The sequence below is a fragment of the Symphalangus syndactylus genome, chromosome 3, assembly GCF_028878055.3.
Source record: "Symphalangus syndactylus isolate Jambi chromosome 3, NHGRI_mSymSyn1-v2.1_pri, whole genome shotgun sequence".
NCBI classification, from domain to species: Eukaryota; Metazoa; Chordata; class Mammalia; order Primates; family Hylobatidae; genus Symphalangus; species Symphalangus syndactylus.
This window is the reverse complement of record NC_072425.2, coordinates 91,861,713-91,880,853: the sequence shown is the minus strand read 5'-3', so window position 1 is coordinate 91,880,853 and position 19,141 is coordinate 91,861,713. Positions and strand designations below refer to the sequence as shown.

The 19,141-nt window shown below is 37.0% G+C and overlaps 1 protein-coding gene across 5 annotated transcripts in view; it reads right to left on the bottom strand.

The window, feature by feature from the left end:
• The window catches only part of SNX13 (sorting nexin 13), a 154,306-nt gene that overhangs the window by 103,976 nt on the left and 31,189 nt on the right, over positions 1 to 19,141 (bottom strand). For 4 of the 5 annotated variants that reach the window (XR_010120257.1, XR_010120258.1, XM_055272508.2 and 1 more), the window contains exon 2: positions 3,757 to 3,869. Coding sequence is in view for 2 of the 5 variants with exons in the window: in XM_055272508.2 (XP_055128483.2) it covers positions 3,757 to 3,869 (113 nt within the window). In the remaining 3 variants the exon portion in view is untranslated. Of the gene's footprint in view, positions 1 to 3,756; positions 3,870 to 13,616; positions 13,709 to 19,141 lie in introns of all 5 variants that reach the window. The other variant, XM_063637043.1, reaches the window with a different exon arrangement.

Here is a 19,141-nt window from a genome sequence, read left to right as displayed (position 1 = left end):
GGCAAAGCAAGAAATTGACAGATTATATTAGGTTCTGAAGTTTAAAACAACTATAAACGTTTTGTGAATTATACAATAATACTTAAGTTTTAATCCAATATATTTCCTAAAGAATCTTGTGACAAGGCTGGGTGTGGTGGCTCATGCCTGTAATCCCAGCACTTTGGGAGGCCAAGACAGGAGGATCACAAGGTCAAGAGTTCGAGACCAGCTTGACCAACATGGTGAAACCCCGTCTCTACTAAAAATATAAAAATTAGCCAGGGTGGTGGCGTGCACCTGTAGTCCCAGCTACTTGGGAGGTTGAGGCAGGAGAATCACTGGAACCCGGGAGCAGAGATTGCAGTGAGCTGAGATAGCGCCACTGCACTCGAGCCTGGCGACTCTGTCTCGAAAAAAAAAAAAAAAACTTAAGTGACATTTTTCAAACTTAAGAAAAATCGGCTGAGTGCAGTGGTTCACACCTGTAACCCCAGCACCTTGGGAGGCTGAGGCGGGTGGATCATCTGAGGTCAGGAGATTGAGACCACCCTGACCAACATGGTGAAACCCTGTCTCTACTAAAAATACAATAATTAGCTGGGCGTGGTGACATGCACCTGTAATCCCGGCTACTCAGGAGGCTGAGGCAGGAGAATTGCTTGAACCAGGGAGGCAGAGGATGCAGTGAGCTGAGATCGCGCAACTGCACTCCAGCGACAGAGTAAGACTCCATCTCAAAAAAAAAAAAAAAGAAAAGAAAAATCAGCCCTTATTAAACAAGTAGGCTAGCTAATAACCATGGATAAAGGCAAATGAATCTAAATATGTAGCTAAATGACCAAATTCTATAGTTCTGTTAACCAATTAACATGAGGTATTACACCATTATAACTTTCCAGTATGAATACAGAATACATAAAGGCTATTCAGGGAAAAAAAAAAATCTAATCTATGATTTGTTTAAAATAAGGCTGGAATTAAGAAAATATAAATGTATCCCAAAAAAAGTTAATTATTTTGAAAAATAATTACAGGATCGAGGAAGATAAATGGTGATTTAGAACTACTTCACTAAGTATTAACTAAATATTATCAATATTTCATAGATTTAAAATTTACCAATAAAGCAAAGTGCTGGAAATCCATCAAAAAATATTTAATCTTATAACGATCTTATAGTAATGTTACAATGATTCAAAGACTGTAATGATAGGAAGGGAACAGTAAAACATTAAATATTGTCAGTCTCAACTACTGAAAGGAAGATTCTCAAAGTCCTCCAATTTTTGTGGCTACATGCCCTCTCACTAGTCCTTAGTAAAAGTATCACAAAAGCAGGGGTTGGGGGTTGAGAACATGGATACAGTCAAATCAGTTTATGTCATTAATTGTGTTTTTGTTGTTTGTAAAAGGCTGGTCTCAGAATTACTGCTAAATTTCATCTATCTGTGTTATATCTGATATTATTATTAAGATTCAAGTTGGCCCTCTATTTCAGTTTTACCTGGTTATTAAGCATATTTACAGACAAAATAAAATGTTTATATTAACACTGTGTTATTAAAAAACATCAGCAAGAAACAGACTGATAAGACATTAACTTTTGCCCACAAGTGTGTAACGACACAAGACAAGATAAAGAGCAGTCTGATTTTAAAGGAACCTAAATAGTAGTTTCCGCTGTAAAGTTCAATAATTTAAACTGTAGTTGGGTGCAATAAATAATTATATAACCCAACAAATATAACAGAATGCCACAAAATAACCATAATGCAGTAAGATGAAAGTATCCAACGACAAAAACGAAAAATCCCCACGTGTTTTTCTTTCCAAAAGCATTCTTTATATTAAAAAATAAGGAGTTAACTTTGACTATAAGCAAAATATAGACATTATCAACACTTGAGAAAAAATAAACTGCACAACTTAAAAACTTAAGTTTTATTAGCAAAACAAAAAAAAAAGAGAGGATTCCACAGACCCTACCATGTGACTCTTAATATTCTCTAAAGAGTTTTTTAGTACCCATTATCCTCTAGTATCCCACCTTATCTCCAAATTTTTACAGAACTTTGTAAGCATCCGAAAGATTTTTTGAAATTATTCCTTGATAAATTACAACATTTAAAAAAGGAACAACAAAGGTTCTCATGACTTTAAAAATGAATAAACTTTGTGCAGGATCTGGTTTTATTAAAGATTTAAAAACTTAAAAAATTAATAAACTGATTACTTTTCTCTTTTTCCTAAATTTATTTGGAGCAGTTGAGTAAAAAAAGAAATAATTATTCACTTATCCACCTTCCAAGGGCTCCTACCTTAGCCTATAAAGCTGCAATATCCTCCCTTGCCAAAGTATTGGGAAATATTCTGAAATCCTTTTCCTTTACTCTTACAAGGGCTAATACAATTAGTGAAATTAGAAGAAATTTCTACCTTTCAAAAAAAAAATGTCAAGACAATTTCCTTTCCAATTAATAATTGCAGCCTCGACTCTGAGAGGGGGAGGTGCAACCATGTCACTATTCAGCCATGCTGTGGCCTTAACTGTGACTGAGAAGTGTAATTAGGAAACCCATTTGGCTGAAGATCTGTATTATCTTCAATCATCTTTATAATCTTCAGTCACTATCATCAATAAAGATACTCTGAACTCCAGTATCAGACTCTTATGGCTGAAATAAGTTTAAATGTTTTAGTACACAGTATCGTATCTAGGCCATAGATAAGAAAATACTAAATCTAACATAAAATATAGTTTTATGGAGATTCCTTGACATAGCTGCTCAGTTAAAGAAATTCTCACTTGTTCAAGCATATGCTCCCTACAGAAAGACTACAACATGACTATCAAATCTGTATCCCCAAAAAAGTGATAGATATATTTAGAAGCTAACCCTTCAGTGTCCTATACAGTTTCTATATGCTATTCAATTCAGCTAAATCCTCCAAACCTATAGACTCAAACAACTCCTCCAAATATTTGGGGTCTCAAAAGATTTTTCAGAAAGAAATCAGTGTTCATTCCACAACTAATTACATAATATATGTCACATAAATGTACATACAAACACATTAACAACAAAAGACTCATTTCAGCTAAGCTACTTTGGTAACAGTGGCTAAATAATAAACATCCCTTGTCTATATATTTTCTAATATTTCCTTGTAATTCATGTCTGATACCAAATGCTCTGCATACAAAGCTACAATAAATTATGACTGAAACCTCTCTTGTAAAGGTTTATCAACTTAAGGGAAAATATAAACGTACACCAAATAACTATGAAGAGAAAACTGCAAAATCAAGTATTTGAATTTTCTAGAGTGAAATGACAACACTCATTAAAGGAAAAAATTAACATTATTGTTTGAAGTCTAATCACAATTTCTATAATGTAAAACTTCACGTGTAGTCTCAATTTAACTTACTTATTATTAACATAATGCAAAAGAAAATTTCAACTTTAAAGGAGAAACACCACCAGAAGGAATTTGCAAATTTTTTTAAACTTTACACATTATCACCAAAAAAAGTTCACACCTTTGGAAATGGACATCTTATTATTGAAGGACTACCCATATTTCTGATACAAATAATGACAATCACTGTTTTTATTTTTATGGGTATCCTTATTTTTTTAACTTTAGTAAAAGCAATTTATTAAAAATGGCATTCACAAATAAATCATACTCCCGTTTCTCATAGTCATTTGTTTCCATTTTAACAAGATATGACACATGAATTACAAAATTATAATTGAGTATACTTACCCACCCACAAAGCAGAGGATATAAAATGTCAAATAAAATATTACAAAGGGTCCAAAGGTTATCAGAAAAAGGACAATGCCAAGGCTTCCCCATCCCCATATGGATAGACTGGCCTGAAATAAAGAAAAAATATAAGTAAATTAGTAAATAATTCTCCACATGAACTAGAAAAGAACAAAACTTTTACATAGTTTTAAATTTCTTCTTGTAAACATTCATGGTATTATTTCAGTAACTTTTGAAAATGTGAAGTTTACTTGAAAATGTGAAGTATACTTGAAAATTTATCTCCACAAAACATATACAAAATTTATACATATGGTGAGATTTACAGAGCATCTGTAATTACTTTTTAAAAAAATCCTAGTGGCAATGCAAAGGTACAGGACAGAAATAGTTATACAAACTGTTAAATGAAATCCTGGCATGAGAAATACAACAAAGTATGTACAAAAACATCTGTACATTTATATTTGCAAATGCATATATAAAAGGATAAGTGGGCTACAAAGTTATACTTACTTAGAATTAATATTTCATCTTGAAACTAGGTCCCAATATAACTACAGCATAAGGAGACATTTTACTAGAAATTTAAATTTCAAGATAAGAAATCCTTATCTCATTGAAAATTGTGATATTATTTTATTCAAATTATGTATAGAAACTCAATTATAATTACAACAGTTCCAACTTCCAGTTACCAAAATTTACTATGAGCTCAACAAAACATCACCAAAAAGTATTCATACATTTAAAAAAAAACCTATTTCATACAGAATTACACTGTTTTAGCCAATAAAAAAATACGCCTTTCATTAAAGGCAAACTGGAATTTGGCAATTTAAGTTATTATGAATAAATACATGTGTTCAATTCAACAAGTTCCTACATCCATTTGCCTTGCACAGTGAGGTAGTACACAAAGGAAGCATTTGTCCCACTCATGCCATCAAGGAGCATAGAGAAAAATGTCCTATAGGAATGAAACAATAAGATACTGAACCAAAAGAAAATAATAGAAAGCATTATAAGATGCTAAACTGAACAAAATTAATGACCAAAAAGCTATAGAACAGACAGTAAGTGCTGTGGATTACGAGAGAAAGGAGGGCTTTATTTATTCATTCATTCACTCACCAGTCATTGCTTCCTATGTGCCAAGCACAGCTCAAGGTAGTGGGGATACCACAAGGGATAAAACATACCCTCATAAATCTACATTCTAGTAAGGAAAGAAACACAAGTATACCCGCATAAGTTCACATACCTCCATAAGTTTACATTCCAGAAGTGGGGAAAAAGAAAATTAAGTAAATATATAGTTACATCACATGGGGATAAGTGCTATGGAGAAGAATAAAGCAACTGTATGGGGCTGGTCTAAGCAACTCTAAATGATTAGATGACAAACAGAAATCCTGGACAAGATTTATTTAGGGAGACATATAATACTGAGTCTTCCTATCCCAAAATGATGTTTTTCCATTTAATCGTATCTTCTTTTATGTCCCTCACAGTTATACAACTCTTATGCCTTTGTGTTTTATTATCCTTTTTCCACATCTTGGCCACTTTTCATCTTTTAACCAAAGGACAGATTCGCCTGCTAACGAAGTTTCTGCTCTGCCTCCATGCTCTCTTCTCTCTGAATCAGGAGGGAATACTATTTCACCTACCTACAGAAGTGTCCTCTGACTTCCTTCTAAGAGCTGGTAAGTAGGACATAGTTATTTAGAATGAAGTACAGAGACACTCAGTTCCTCTGATAACACTTTGCCGAAATTCCTAATCCACACTAAAATATGGCATGCCACTCTCTCCTGGCCTGTACAACTTCCACTGAGAAGTCTGCTGGCAAATGTACTGGAGCATCATTACATGTTTTTTTCTTTTTCTCTTGCTGCTTTTAGGATCCTTTCTTCATCCTTGACCTTTGAGAGTTTGATTATTAAGTATCTTGAGGTAGTCTTGGGTTAAATCTGCTCGGTGTTCTATAACCTTCTTGTATTTTAATATTGATATCTTTTACTAGGTTTGAGAGGCTCTCTGTTATTATCTATCTGAATAAATTTTCTACCCCTAACTCTCTCTCTACCTCTTCTTTAAGGATAATAACTCTTAAATTTGCCCTTTTGAGGCTATTTTCTAGATCTTGTAGTTGTGCCTCATTCCTTTTTATTCTTTTTTCTCCTCTGTGTATTTTCAATTAGCCTGTCTTCAAGTTCACTCATTCCTTCTTCTGCTTGATCAATTCTGTTAAGAAATTCTGATGCATTCGTCAGTAGGTCAACTGCATTTTTCAGCTCCAAGATTTGTGCTTGATTCTTTTTATTATTTTAATCTCTTTGTTAAATTCATCTGATAAGAGTCTGAATTCCTTCTCTGTATTATCTTGAATTTTGTTGTATTTCTTCAAAACAACTGTTTTGATTTTTCCACCCCAAAGGACACATATCTCTGTCTCCAGGATTGGTCCGTGGTATCTTATTTAGTTCATTTGGTGAGGTCAATGTTTTCCTGGATGGTCCTGATGCTTGTGGATGTTCATTGATGTCTGGACATTGAAGAGTTAGGCATTTATTGCAGTCTTTACAGTCTGGGCTTGTTTGTCCCAGTCCTTCTTGGGAAGGCTTTCCAGGTATTCGAAGGAACTTGGGTGTTGTGATCTATGTTTCTAGTAACTGTAGCCATATATACATTAGAGGCACCCTAAGCCTACCAATGTTGTGGCTCTGAAAGACTTGTAGTGGTATTGCCTTCATGGTTCTAAATAAGATGTGGAAGAATTATCTAAATTACCAGGCAGAAACTCTTGCTTTCTTCCCTTACATTCTCCCAAACAGAGTCAGTCTCTCTGCTGAGCTGTGTGGAGCTGGGGAAGGGGTGACACAAGCAACCCTGTTGCCACCTCCACTGTGATGGCACTGGATCATACCTGAAGTCAACAAAGCACTGGGTCACACCCGAGGCCTGTGGTAACCATGGCCTGGCCACTGCCTATGTTTACTTGAGGCCCTAGGACTCTACAATCTGCAGGTAGTGAAGCCAGATAGGCTTGTGTCCTTCCCTTCAAGGTAGAGACTTTCTCCCATTCCTGGGCAGGTCAAGAGATGCTTCTGGAAGCCAGGGTCTGGAGGTGGAAACCTCAGGAATCTACCTGCTGCTCTACTCTACTGCAGGTTAGCTAGCACCCAAGCCACAAGACTAAGTCCTTCCCATTCTTCCCTCCCCTTTCCACAAGCAGAGGAGTCTCTCCCCACAGCAAGCACAGTCCCCAGGCCCATGGCAAGTACTGCCTGGCTACCAATGTTCATTAAGGGCTCTTCTGTCAGCTGTGGTGAATGCTGCCAGGCCTGGGACTCTCCCTTCAGGGCAGTGGGCTCCACTCTGGCTCAGGGTAGGTCATGAGATGCTATACAAGAGCCAAAGCCTAGAATCAGGGACCCCAAGAGCCCACCTGGTGCTCTACTCCGCTGTAACCAAGCTGGTAGCTAAGGTGCAACACAAAGTCCCCTCACTCGTCCCTCTCCTTTTCCCAAACTGAAGAAGTTCCCCCACATAGTTACCACAACTGGAAATGTACTAGGTCACATCTAAAGCCAGCATGTCTCTGAATCTCACCCAAGGCCCAGGGAAAGTACTGCCTGGGTACCTACTGCTGCTGATTATTCAGGGACCAAGGGCTCTTTAGTCAGCAGGCCATCAATCTTGCCAGGACTAGGTCCTTCCCTTCAAAGCAGTAGGTTGCCTTCTGGCCAAGGGTTTGTCTAGAAATGCTGTCTGGGAGGTAGGGCCCGGAACAGGGGCCTCAGGACTCTGCCTGGTGCCCTGTCCTACTGTGGCTAAGCTGGTATCCAAGTTGCAAGACAGAATCCTCTTCACTCTTCCCTCTCCTCTCCTCAAGCTGAGAGAAGGAGTCTTTCCCAGACCTGCAAGCTGCACTACTTGGGGTGGGAGGAAGGGTGGTGCAAGTGCTCTCTTCGTCACTGGGTGGTGTGGTGGCTCCAAACTCAGCACAGCACCAGGACTCATCCAGGAATTGCACTCCTTGTGGCCTAGCCTGCCTTTCAAGTTTACTTAGGACCCCAGAGCACATTAGCCAGCAGTGGCAAGGGTTGCTGGACTCAGGTTCCAACCACTGGGATGGGCAACTCCCTCTGCCTAGGACTGGTCCAAATGCTTCATCCATAGGCTCTGGCTGAGTTCTGCCCAGTGGTGCTTTCCACTGTGACAGGGCAGCACTGAGTTCCAATGCAAAGTCCTATAATCACTGTGCTCTCCCTCCCCCAAGTGCACAGATTTTCTCTCTGCACCACTCAGCTTCTGCCAGGGTATGAGGGAGGGGTAGGATTGACAATTCAATATTATTATCCTTCCTACCCTCTTCAGTGCCTCTTGCAGCAATATGAAGTAAAAACCAGCTACTGTGATCAGTCCCTGATTTTTGGTTCTTATGAAGGTGCTTTATATGTGGATAGTTGTTCAATTTGGTGTTCCTGTGGAGAGGACAATCAGTGGAGGCTTCTATTTGGCCATCTTGCTCTGCATCCCCCAGTATTCTATTTTTTAACCAGTTGTTAGGACTAAACTGTATAAATGTTTTATTCTCTCTTATGTACAAATCATATCTTTCACAATTAAAGAAATTTTCAAAAAAGTCAAAATGAGTTGATATGGAAAAGATTCATGCACCAATTTGTCAATAAGGGGAAATACTTGACTCTTCTAAAAACTCAACTTTTCATATTTTAACAGGTGTTTTATTATTCATTTGAAAACAGTAGCAAAATCACCTAAACCAAAGTCCTATTCATTCATTCAACAACTATTTGTGAATTTCTGCAATGTGCCAGGTGATAATTTAACAGTGAAAAAACAGCCATTACTGTCATGGTTTTTTTTTTTTTTTTAAGATTCCTTAATTAAGTTTGAGAGAAATTTTTAAATTCCAGAGACTACAAAAATTAGGCTTTTCTAATCAAGCAAGTGCAGTGCTAACTTGCTTGGTAGTTAATCTATTACAACAGTTAACTTCAAATGTTAAACTGTTCATTGAAACATCAGAATAGCGAATTGTCCAAAAATCAAGTTATGTTATTCTAAGAGTTTTCATATGTATAACTGGCTGACATTATAATCTTATTAGTGAGATGAATTAGGAAAAACATTTGATCTAACGCCACATAAAAATAATTGGGTTCTAATTATTGCCTAAAATGATACAGGATAAAATTTAGGGTAATTTTCTTCTATATAAGAAACCTTTCACAAATTCAAACAAGTATTATTTCAAGAATTGTCCTATAATGGAATCCAAAGAATAGAGACAAATCTATATGACAGTGATTTACATTTTTAAAATTCTTTAATACAGGAGTCCCCAACCCCCAGGCTGCAGACCATTAGGAACTGGGCTGCAGAGCAGGAGGTGTGCATGCGGCGAGCATTAGCACCTGAGCTCTGCCTCCTGTCAGAGCAGCAGCAGCATTAGATTCTCATAGGAACGTGAACCCTATTGTGAACTGTGCATGTGAGGGATCTAGGTTGATATTCCTTATGACAATCTAACTAATGCCTGATGATCTGAGGTGGGAGAGTTTCATCTCGAAACCATCCCCTCCACCTCACAGGCCATGGAAAAATTGTCTTCCATGAAACTGGGTCCCTGGTGCCACAGAGGTTGGGAACCACTACTTTAATATAGTACCATTTTCTTTGCTAAATACAATAATCAACATTGAAATATCCATGCTGACTGGTCCCAGAATCACTCACAACTGTGAATTGGAAGAAACTCTCAAGATCATCTACTGCAATACTTCTCAAACTTTAAGGATATTAAATACAGTTTCTTAAAATGCAGATTATGATCCAGTGTGTCTGGGATAGGGCCTATAGTTCTCTCATTTCTAACAAGCTACCAAAACTGTTTAGAAGGAAGGACAATTATATATTTATAATTTTCCCTAAATTAATCTCTAGGCCATAAAATCTTAAGTCACAATTTTAAAATCTAAAATGCTGTGGAAATCATACTCCTCAGAACAACTTATGAAGTAGTAGAAGGCAGCAGCATAGTCCTCAAAAACTACAGACTCACGAGTTCGGACCAGCTGAATTCAAATCTCACCTTTACCATTAGTTGTGTAACCACTACATGCCTTCATTTCCTCACCTATGTCATGTGGTTACTGTGGGGAGTAAATGAGTTCACAGTCCAATGGTCAATTTTGGCTTAATCACTATTATTATGCAAAGTTAAACAATAAAAAAGTTTTTAAAAATTGCTCAAGGTCACATAGCTATAAGGGTAAGATCTGATACTAAACAAATCTTGACTCTTTAACCCATAAAATTTGTCAGCTGACAACTGTCTTAAAAGTCACAGTAAGAAAAAAATGCTAATATCATAAATGAATGCTTTTATCTAAATATTAATCAGCTTAATATGCCTCCCAAGAAAGTAATCAGAAAACTACCAGCAATAAGTGAATATAATAAATTCCTGGTCTGAAAATCAATTTATCCATGTATCTTCTAAATACATAATGGAAAAAATTTGAGTTTCAAAGGGTGTCTACTTATTAGCATGCTTAGATAATCTACCTGTATTGGTTTGAACTCAGGGACACAAAAAAAACATAAAAAATGACCTCAACTTCCATGATTCTGAAAATTAAGAAATAGCAATGCAAAAAATCACATACGCATCCTGACCATAGAAAGGAAGCAGAAATAATTTATCTGGTGATATTTTCTGCCTATCAAGGCATACTAACATTTATCTCATTTGATCCTCAAAAGATATTTATGATAGGAAAGGCAGCATAATACTTAAGAGTCAGAAATCATGGATTCCAGATTGCCACTAACTTTCTGTATAACCTTTGCAAAATCACTAACCCTTTCTTTGATCCAGAATACCCATCAGCACCAGGAAGGGGCTGAGTTCTGACATCTTCTCTCAAGTCTAGTTGTAGCAGACTGGTTCAGTAACTCTTCACCATCACACAACTAATTCAGTGCTTAATTTAGGCCTAGGTTATCAGTGCTTAATTCAGCTAATTCAGGTGTAGATTATCCTGGTTCATGTGGAGAGTGGGGGTTAAGTGGAAAATGCTGTTTTAAATCAGCTGTTTTATACCAGCTATCTTAGAACAGACTGTCAGAACTACCATAGAAAGGAACTTGGACTCTGAGATCAATCTCACTAAAATGGGTCAACCACTCTCCAACTTATATTCACCTGGTATATTTAAATACATTATATGGCTTAAGGCTGCCAAACAGGGCTAAGAATCTTACAGTTGATACTACTTCAGTGCCAACTTGAGTCATAGAAATTATATATATAGTTCCACAATAAAAACAAGTAGCCATAAGAAGAGTGGTCTTATAACAAGTACAGACTGTTTTCCTCCCACCTTATTCTATCTACAATAAGTTGAACACTCTTCTCCAGGTAATTTCAATAGAATGTGCTCCTGATGTGGAAAATTGTCTCATTCAGCTTCAAATAATAATGTAACCAAGGCCAAGTACACAGAAGCTGCTCATTAAGTATGAAAATTACTAACTAGACAAGTGAAATGAGGCAAAGAATGGAAAAAGGAGAGAAAAGGGGAGACCAAGGGAAGGGGGGAAAGGACAGTGAAAAGGCAAAGGACCTGAAAGTGTTCCTCCTCAGTCTCACCTGGTGGCTTCAGATACAATGCTATATACCCCCATGATTAGTTTATAGTGGAGCAACATATGCATGGCTATACAATTAAGAAAAAAATTAAATATGAAACTAAGTAATGAGCCTTAATATTCTATTTTATGTGTAGGTATGCATACATTTAATATGAAAACTACTGTCCTCCAACCCAATTATTTTGGAGGCTTCGTAATGATTCTATTGTTACTAGGTGGGTATGTTTTAGACCTTAATGACACAAAGATGAATGAGGCAGTTTCTGCCCCTAATATGCTCAGAAGTTAAAAAGGTAAAATATACACATAATGATAACCTAAGTGTAGTAAATACCACAATAAAGAGATTCACAAAGTATTTGGGGAATACAGAAAAGATAATGCCTTTAGAGCTTAAATATTTTGGAAATCCTTTAAAATTGTCTTCAAAAGGCAGTTTTGCAGGTGAACAATAAAAATCAATCTCTCTTATTTACAATTACCCAATTCTTTTCACCAAAATAGTACTACCCAAAACCAGTTACTAACTTTATATGCTAAAGTTTTGGTAATTTCCAAAAACAAAAACTTGAAGTGAAAAAATATTCACAAATGTTGAGGCTGCTCAACAGTGTACCCACAGGGAAAGTACTCTTTAAAACTCTTGATTCAAAAGGAGAATATAAAATAACATTTGTTTAGTGAACCTAAGCCCAATACTCAAGGCTATTTACACTTTTACAGATTTTGTTTGTTTAAAAAGATGGAGTTTGTCACTCTCTTCCAGACTGGAATGCAGTGATGCCATCACAGCTTAATGCAGCCTCCAACTCCGAGACTCACAGGATCCTCGCACCTCAGCCTCCTGAGTAGCTGGGACTACCAGCATGTACCACTTTACCTTTCCCTGGTATGTCTAAATATATATAAATATTTCATTTATAAATGATAATAAAGAAAGAATATGATTCTTACTCTACATATACTAGTTTGTGTGGGATAAATGCACTATTCAAGAGTTTCCAAAAAGTAATTTTAAAACCATATATAAATAATCACAAGTGCAAGATGATTTTACAAAAGAGGGAGAATGACAGACAGATGGCATTAGCCATGAATTATAATAAACTGATACATGGTTAGACTTACCAGTGCCCAAAAGAACAAATGAAAGAGAAAAAAATGTAAAAGTCACAATTCATTCAACATTTAATAAAACACAGAAAAAACTATTTCCACATGACATTAAAATTAACTGCTTAGATTCATCTCATAGCTTTTACCATCCCTAACATTAGTATAAGGAAATAATAGATCAACAACTCTGGTACAGAAAACCTTAAGGGAAACTATAAATATATATAAAATATGTACCACACAATTTAAAAAAGCCATTTGATCAAAATTTTAGTTGATATGATAAATTCACACGTAATTTAGTTCCAACTATACTCCCACCTCAAAGGAAAAAAAAAAAATCACACCTCCTTTACTCAGGAGGCCTACTCCATAACTTCCCCTCATAATCTGATATGGCCAAAAGGTGGTTAGAGCAAGAATCAATGATCAAATTACAATATCTTGTGACACATTTTTGAATCATAATTTTTAACTGTAAGATCTAATTGTTATACAAGTAGAATTTCTTTCCAGGGAAATCTGTTCCTAAAAGTGAACACACAAACTCAAGGAATCATAACTCTTTCTTTCCACAGGTTCAACTAATAGAAGAGACAAAGGTCAGTTCCAATTACCTCCTTGATTTTTCTATAGAATAAATAGGAGACTTCCTGTAAAAATTCTTTAAACTGATTCAACAAAAATAAATAAATAAATAAAGATAATACAGTCAGCCCTAACAAATCATCCTGTGAGTTCATTTGGTATATCAGGTGTTCAGATTTTGAAAGCCACAGGCTGACAGAAACATTTCCATTCATGTTGGTTATGTTCTTGGGGTGAAACACCAAGTATTTTTTGTATTGTATTTATAATTTTACACTAAAATATGCAGGACAAAATAATAGAAAAAAATCCTCCCTAACAACCATTCCAGTTTCAAGTCCCAGAAACAACAAGACCTCAGCAAATAAGGAACCAAAGGTGGCAATGATTGATTCACTGCCAGTACAGTCACTACAGATGGGTCTCAGCCCATCTGACTTATAACCTGTATTACTCACTCAATCTCTAAATCTTCTAAGCCCAGGGATTCAGTCTGTCTCCTTTTCCACTATAATTTTCTGTAGCTTCCAGTCAAGTTTTTTCTCTCATCCTAGTATGCAACAGAAACAAGTACATTTCAATACCTCAGAAGGTGATACTAGTTGCTCTTTGTTACAGAGAATGTAGGGATTGAGAAAGGGATCAGAAACTGACAATGTTTTATCTGACCAACACAGCACTTTTTAAAATTCTGAGTAAGCATTTAAAAATCTGTAAAAATCAGGATTTCTGGCTTTTCTTGAAAAACAGAAATATCTGGAATCAAGAATCAGTGGAATTGCACACCTGCAAGGCAATAACTGGATAAAACTGAGTTGGCAGCAACATCCCCCCTGAAAATGAGCCATGAATGTTTTAGTACTGCCACAGCCCCACACTTGCTATAAGGTTTATCTGATGCTGAGTCCAAGACATGGTATCTCAACATAATTTTACTGCTGTTTGGATTAAAGTTGGGAAAGCACACAGGAAATAAAAGGGACCAAGAAAAATTAATACTAGTTTGCAAGTATGCCCTTGATTACCTTTAAGCAGAAGAAAGCTTGCAATTCCCAGAGTTCTGTTTTTACCTTCTTATAGTCTTACTAGATATACAATCCTTGAGTTTCCTAGTCCACCACTAGTAACTACCCATATGTACTGTGACTTCCAAAACTGTGCCTCCAGCTCAGAAATATCTCCCGAGTTTCAGAAACTTATATTTAACTACATACTGAACACTTCTACCTGAATTTGTCATAAAGATCATAAACTTATCATGTCCAAAATTAAATTCACTGAAGATCCCAAATGTTTCCTATATTCCTTTACTTTTTTAAAAGGAGGCATCAATACCTACCCAATTACTGGAAGAGAAATTCTAGAGTTGCCTTGGATTACCCTCTTGGAATTCTTCAGCCAATTAGCTATCAGGGCCTGCCTGCCCATTTTATATCTTAAGTATCTTTTGAAACCTTCCCTTCCTCACAGCCAAAGCTTGACACAAAACTTTCATTATAGCTGCATGACTATATCATTACTGCTTCCCCCTGTATTCCACCCTCCTTACTGCCAAAATGACCTTTGAAAAAGATTCTAAAATACCTGGCTTTTCCATGATCATGACTTGCTCTCTTGCTTCTGTTCTCTAGGATGGATTACTTTTACTCCCTAGCAAAAAATTCTATCAAGTTCCCCTCAAGAACCAGCTGAAATTGTTATCTCCCATGAAGCAAACCTTCCCTCATAAACACCTCACAGTCTTCCCAAATATATTTTTCCTTGTATTCTCTGCTTCCACTGCACAATTTACAATTCTACAGTAGTTATTTATGCATATTTGCCTCTTCTAAACTAGAAGCTTCTTTCATTCATTCACTAAACAGTTACTGAAGTCTATCATGTGCCTAGAATAGTAAGGTTCTGCAATTTCAAAGGTAAATAAAGCATAGTTTTCCTGGAATCAAAAAGCTCAGTTTTGTAGAAGACAACATACATATAATTACAAAACAATACAGTAAGTAAAATGACATATGCTTCAGTTATTACAAGACATTAGGAAGGAACATATCATCTGACTCAGCTAGAAAGGGTGGTGGGGGGGGATCAGTCAGAGGAAGCATCTTGGAAAAAGCCACACCTAAGATTAGTCTCCAAGAATTATAAGGATATAGCCAGGTGAAGAACAGAATAACTGATAAAGAGACCATAATATGAGTAGGCACTGAAGCAAGGAACGATGTTCTGTGTGTTAAAAGAAAGCCCTTAAACAAACAAAAGACATGAAGAGACACATCGCAAAAGAAACAGATGAAGAAAAGCTCAACATCACTAATCATTAGAGAAATGCTAATCAAAAAAAAAAAAAACATGAGATACCATCTCACACCAGTCAGAATGCTGATTATTAAAATGTCAAGAAACAACAGATGCTAGTGAGGTTGTGGAGAAAAAGGAATGCTTTGCACTGTTGGTGGGAGTGTAAATTAGTTCAACCATGTGGAAAACAGTGTGGCAATTCCTCAAGGACTAGAGGCAGAAATACCACTTGACCCAGCAATCCCATTACTGGGTACATACCCAAAGGAATAGAAATCATTCTATTATAAAGATACATGCACATGTATGTTCACTACAGCACTATTCACAGTAGCAAAAATATGGATTCAACCCAAAAGCCCATCAATGATAGACTGGATAAAGAAAATGTGGTACATACACACCATGGAATACTATGCAGCCATAAAAAGGAACAAGAGAGTAACAAGATCACGTCCTTTGTAGGGACATGGATTGAGCTGGAAGCCATTATTCTCAGCAAACTAATGCAGGAACAAAAAAAAAAAACAAACACCGCATGTTCTCACTTGTTAAGTAGAAGCTGAAATGATGAGAACATATGGACACATAGATGGGAAAAATACACACTGGCACCTGTCTGGCAGGTGTGGATGGGAGGAGGGAGAGCATCAGGAAGAATAGCTAATGGTTGCTGGGCTTAATACCCAGGTGATGGGACGATCTGTGCAGCAAACCCACCATGGCACACACTTACCTATGTAACAAACCTGCACATCCTGCACATGTACCCCTGAACTTGAAATAAAAGTTGAAAAAGAAGACAGATTTGAATAGTATTTAACCTATCTCAAACCATTTATGTTTTCTACAAATCCATTGATCAAATATAATACAAGAAATTGTTTTAGTAAATATGTCATAGCAATACGATGGCCTCAAATTTAAGGAGACTCAAAACTGAGCCCTACAAACTGACTCCTAGAGCAAAGGTAGAAGACCAAGAGATTTGACCTGTACTTAAGTCAATTAAAACCTAACATAACTCCTTCAAAGTACCCAAGACTATTTCAGTGTTGCTATTTCTTTTTGATTATTTTCCTTTTATTTTGTGCAGTAAATAAACTGATATTTAATTAGACCTCCAAAATCATTCCCGTAGGTTTTAGGAACATAAATATAATAAGGGAAAAGAAATTCACCTCAGTTTGAATGAAAGGAACAAAACAAAATACAATTCAATAAACCACTGGAAAAATGACAGATAAAACTGGTTAAAAAATTTGTTGCAAAAGATGTACCGAGAGTTCATACCTCAAACAAAACGACTAATTTTTGGCTTTCTTTCTCAAGTCAGCATGATCTCAGCATGATGGAGGACAGGGAAGATAAAAACAAACTGGAGGTATGTACAATGGTGCTGCCACTGTGTAAAACAATTGGCAGTTTCTCAAAAAAATTGAACACAGAATTATGACATGACTCAGCAATTCCACTCCTATGTACATACCCAAAATGATTAAAAACAGGTACTCAAACAGAAACATGTACACACATGTTCATAGCAGCACTAATTACAATAGCCAAAAGGAGGAAATGCCCCAAATGTTTATCAGTGAATGAACAAATTGTGGTATCTACCTATAATTCAGCCATGAAAAGGAGTAACGTACTAGTACATGCTATAACATGAATGAGCTTAAAAAACTTATGTTAAATGAAAGAAGCCAGACACAAAGGCCACAGTTTGTGTGATTTCATTTATATAAAATATCCAGAATACATAAACCCATAGTAACAGAACTCAGATTGGTGACTGCCACAGGCTGGGGGTGGGGGGGAGAGGAAAATGGCTTAATGGATACAGTCTTCTTTTTAGGGTGATAAAAATGTTCTGACACTAATTAGAGGTGGTGGTTGCATACCATGGTGAATGAACCCAATACCAATGAATCACTCATTTTTAAATGGCTAACTTTACATTATGTCAATGCTAACTCAACTTCTAAAAGTTAAAAAACAAAACAAAACTGGGCCTGTTGTTAGAAGACACAATTTCTAGACCAGGTTCTAGGCTAGCTACTTATTGCTGACCTCTCCATGCCATGGTTTCTTCATCTGTAAAACAGTTGAAAACACATGATATCCAAGGTCCCTCTCATTAACTGTGTCTGTAGCACTGAATTTATAAAGAATTGTATCATATAGGAATGTATCTGAAAAAGTGTGAAGTACTAGTTAACGTTCTCAGCAACAGTTTTTCAGGAAAGTCATTAGAAAGCGAAACATAATTGCCGGGGCGCAGTGATTCATGCCTATAATCCCAGCACTTTGGGAGGCTAAGGCAGGCAGATCACTTGAGGTCAGGAGTTCAAGACCAGCCTGGCCAACATGGTGAAACCCTGTCTCTACCAAAAATACAAAAATTAGCCAGGCATTGTGGTGTATGTCCGTAGTCCCAGTTGCTCTGGAGGCTAAGGCAGGAGAAATGCTTGAACCAGGAAGCAGAGATTGCAGTGAGCCAAGATCACGCCACTGCACTCCAGCCAAGGCAACAGAGCGAGACTCTGTCTCAAAAAAAAAAAAAAGTTTAACATAATTGCTTCCCATAACGACTTTACTTAAAAATGGGTGTAAGTATTAAAAGATAATGCAATGAAGGCAACGCCGCAGGGAGTACAATATGTTATTAAGATTATTATCTTTTAGCGGTCAAACTATACCCAAAGATAGAAATCAGAGAATCAAAAATAAATAAGTAGATTTTTTTAAAAAGAGAGAGTCTACAAAAAAGGGCTAGACTAAATAAGTCTTGGGCATTTTCCCCAGTATCAGTTCTTTCAGGCTTTGAGAGATACTCAAGAGTATCATATAGTATGAGGTCACTAAATGTTGGCATTCTATATTTGCAATCAGAGTCAATCCAGGCAGATTTTTTTCCCAAGATTGTGGATTAGAGGTTTTGAGTGTGCCTCAGCCACTTGGAATTAGCAAAACAGTGCATAAAGATCAACTCTGTGAGCTTTAATTCAAGAAAGAAAACAGGATTCACCAGAATGCAAAGAACACCCCAGAACCCAGGAAGGAGAAGGTGGGCAGGCAGCCCCAGGGACAGCATTTGGCTGAGAAAAGTAAGTGAAGCTCCAGTACACGAAAGGGACAGTCAGTATCCCTCTGTGACTCACCTTTCCACTAGGGATCTGTGCAACCCAGGCCATGAGAGAGCACCCTGTTCCTCCCAAACACTGACACTAAACTGGGAAAAGGCTGAGAGATTGAGACAGGAAAAGACACCAGGAAAAGCTGCAGGCATTTTCCCAGGCATGGGAATAAGAGGAAAATGCCCTTTTCTTTGGAAACGGAGTCTCGCTCTGTTGCCCAGGTTGGAGTGCCGTGGCATGATCTCGACTCACTGCAACCTCCTGCCTCCCGGGTTCAAGTGATTCTCCTGCCTCAGCCTCCTGAGTAGCTGGGATTACAGGCGCCCACCACCACGCCCAGCTAATTTCTGTATTTCTAGTAGAGACAGGGTTTACACCATGTTGGCCAGGCTGGTCTTGAACTTCTGACCTCAAGTCATCCACCTGCCTTGGCCTCTCAAAGTGCTGGGATTACAGGCTTGAGCTACCACACCCGGCCAGAGGATGCCATTTTTAATCTGGGCTCATACAAAGTAAGTAACTGTTTGGCAACCTGGCAGCAGCAG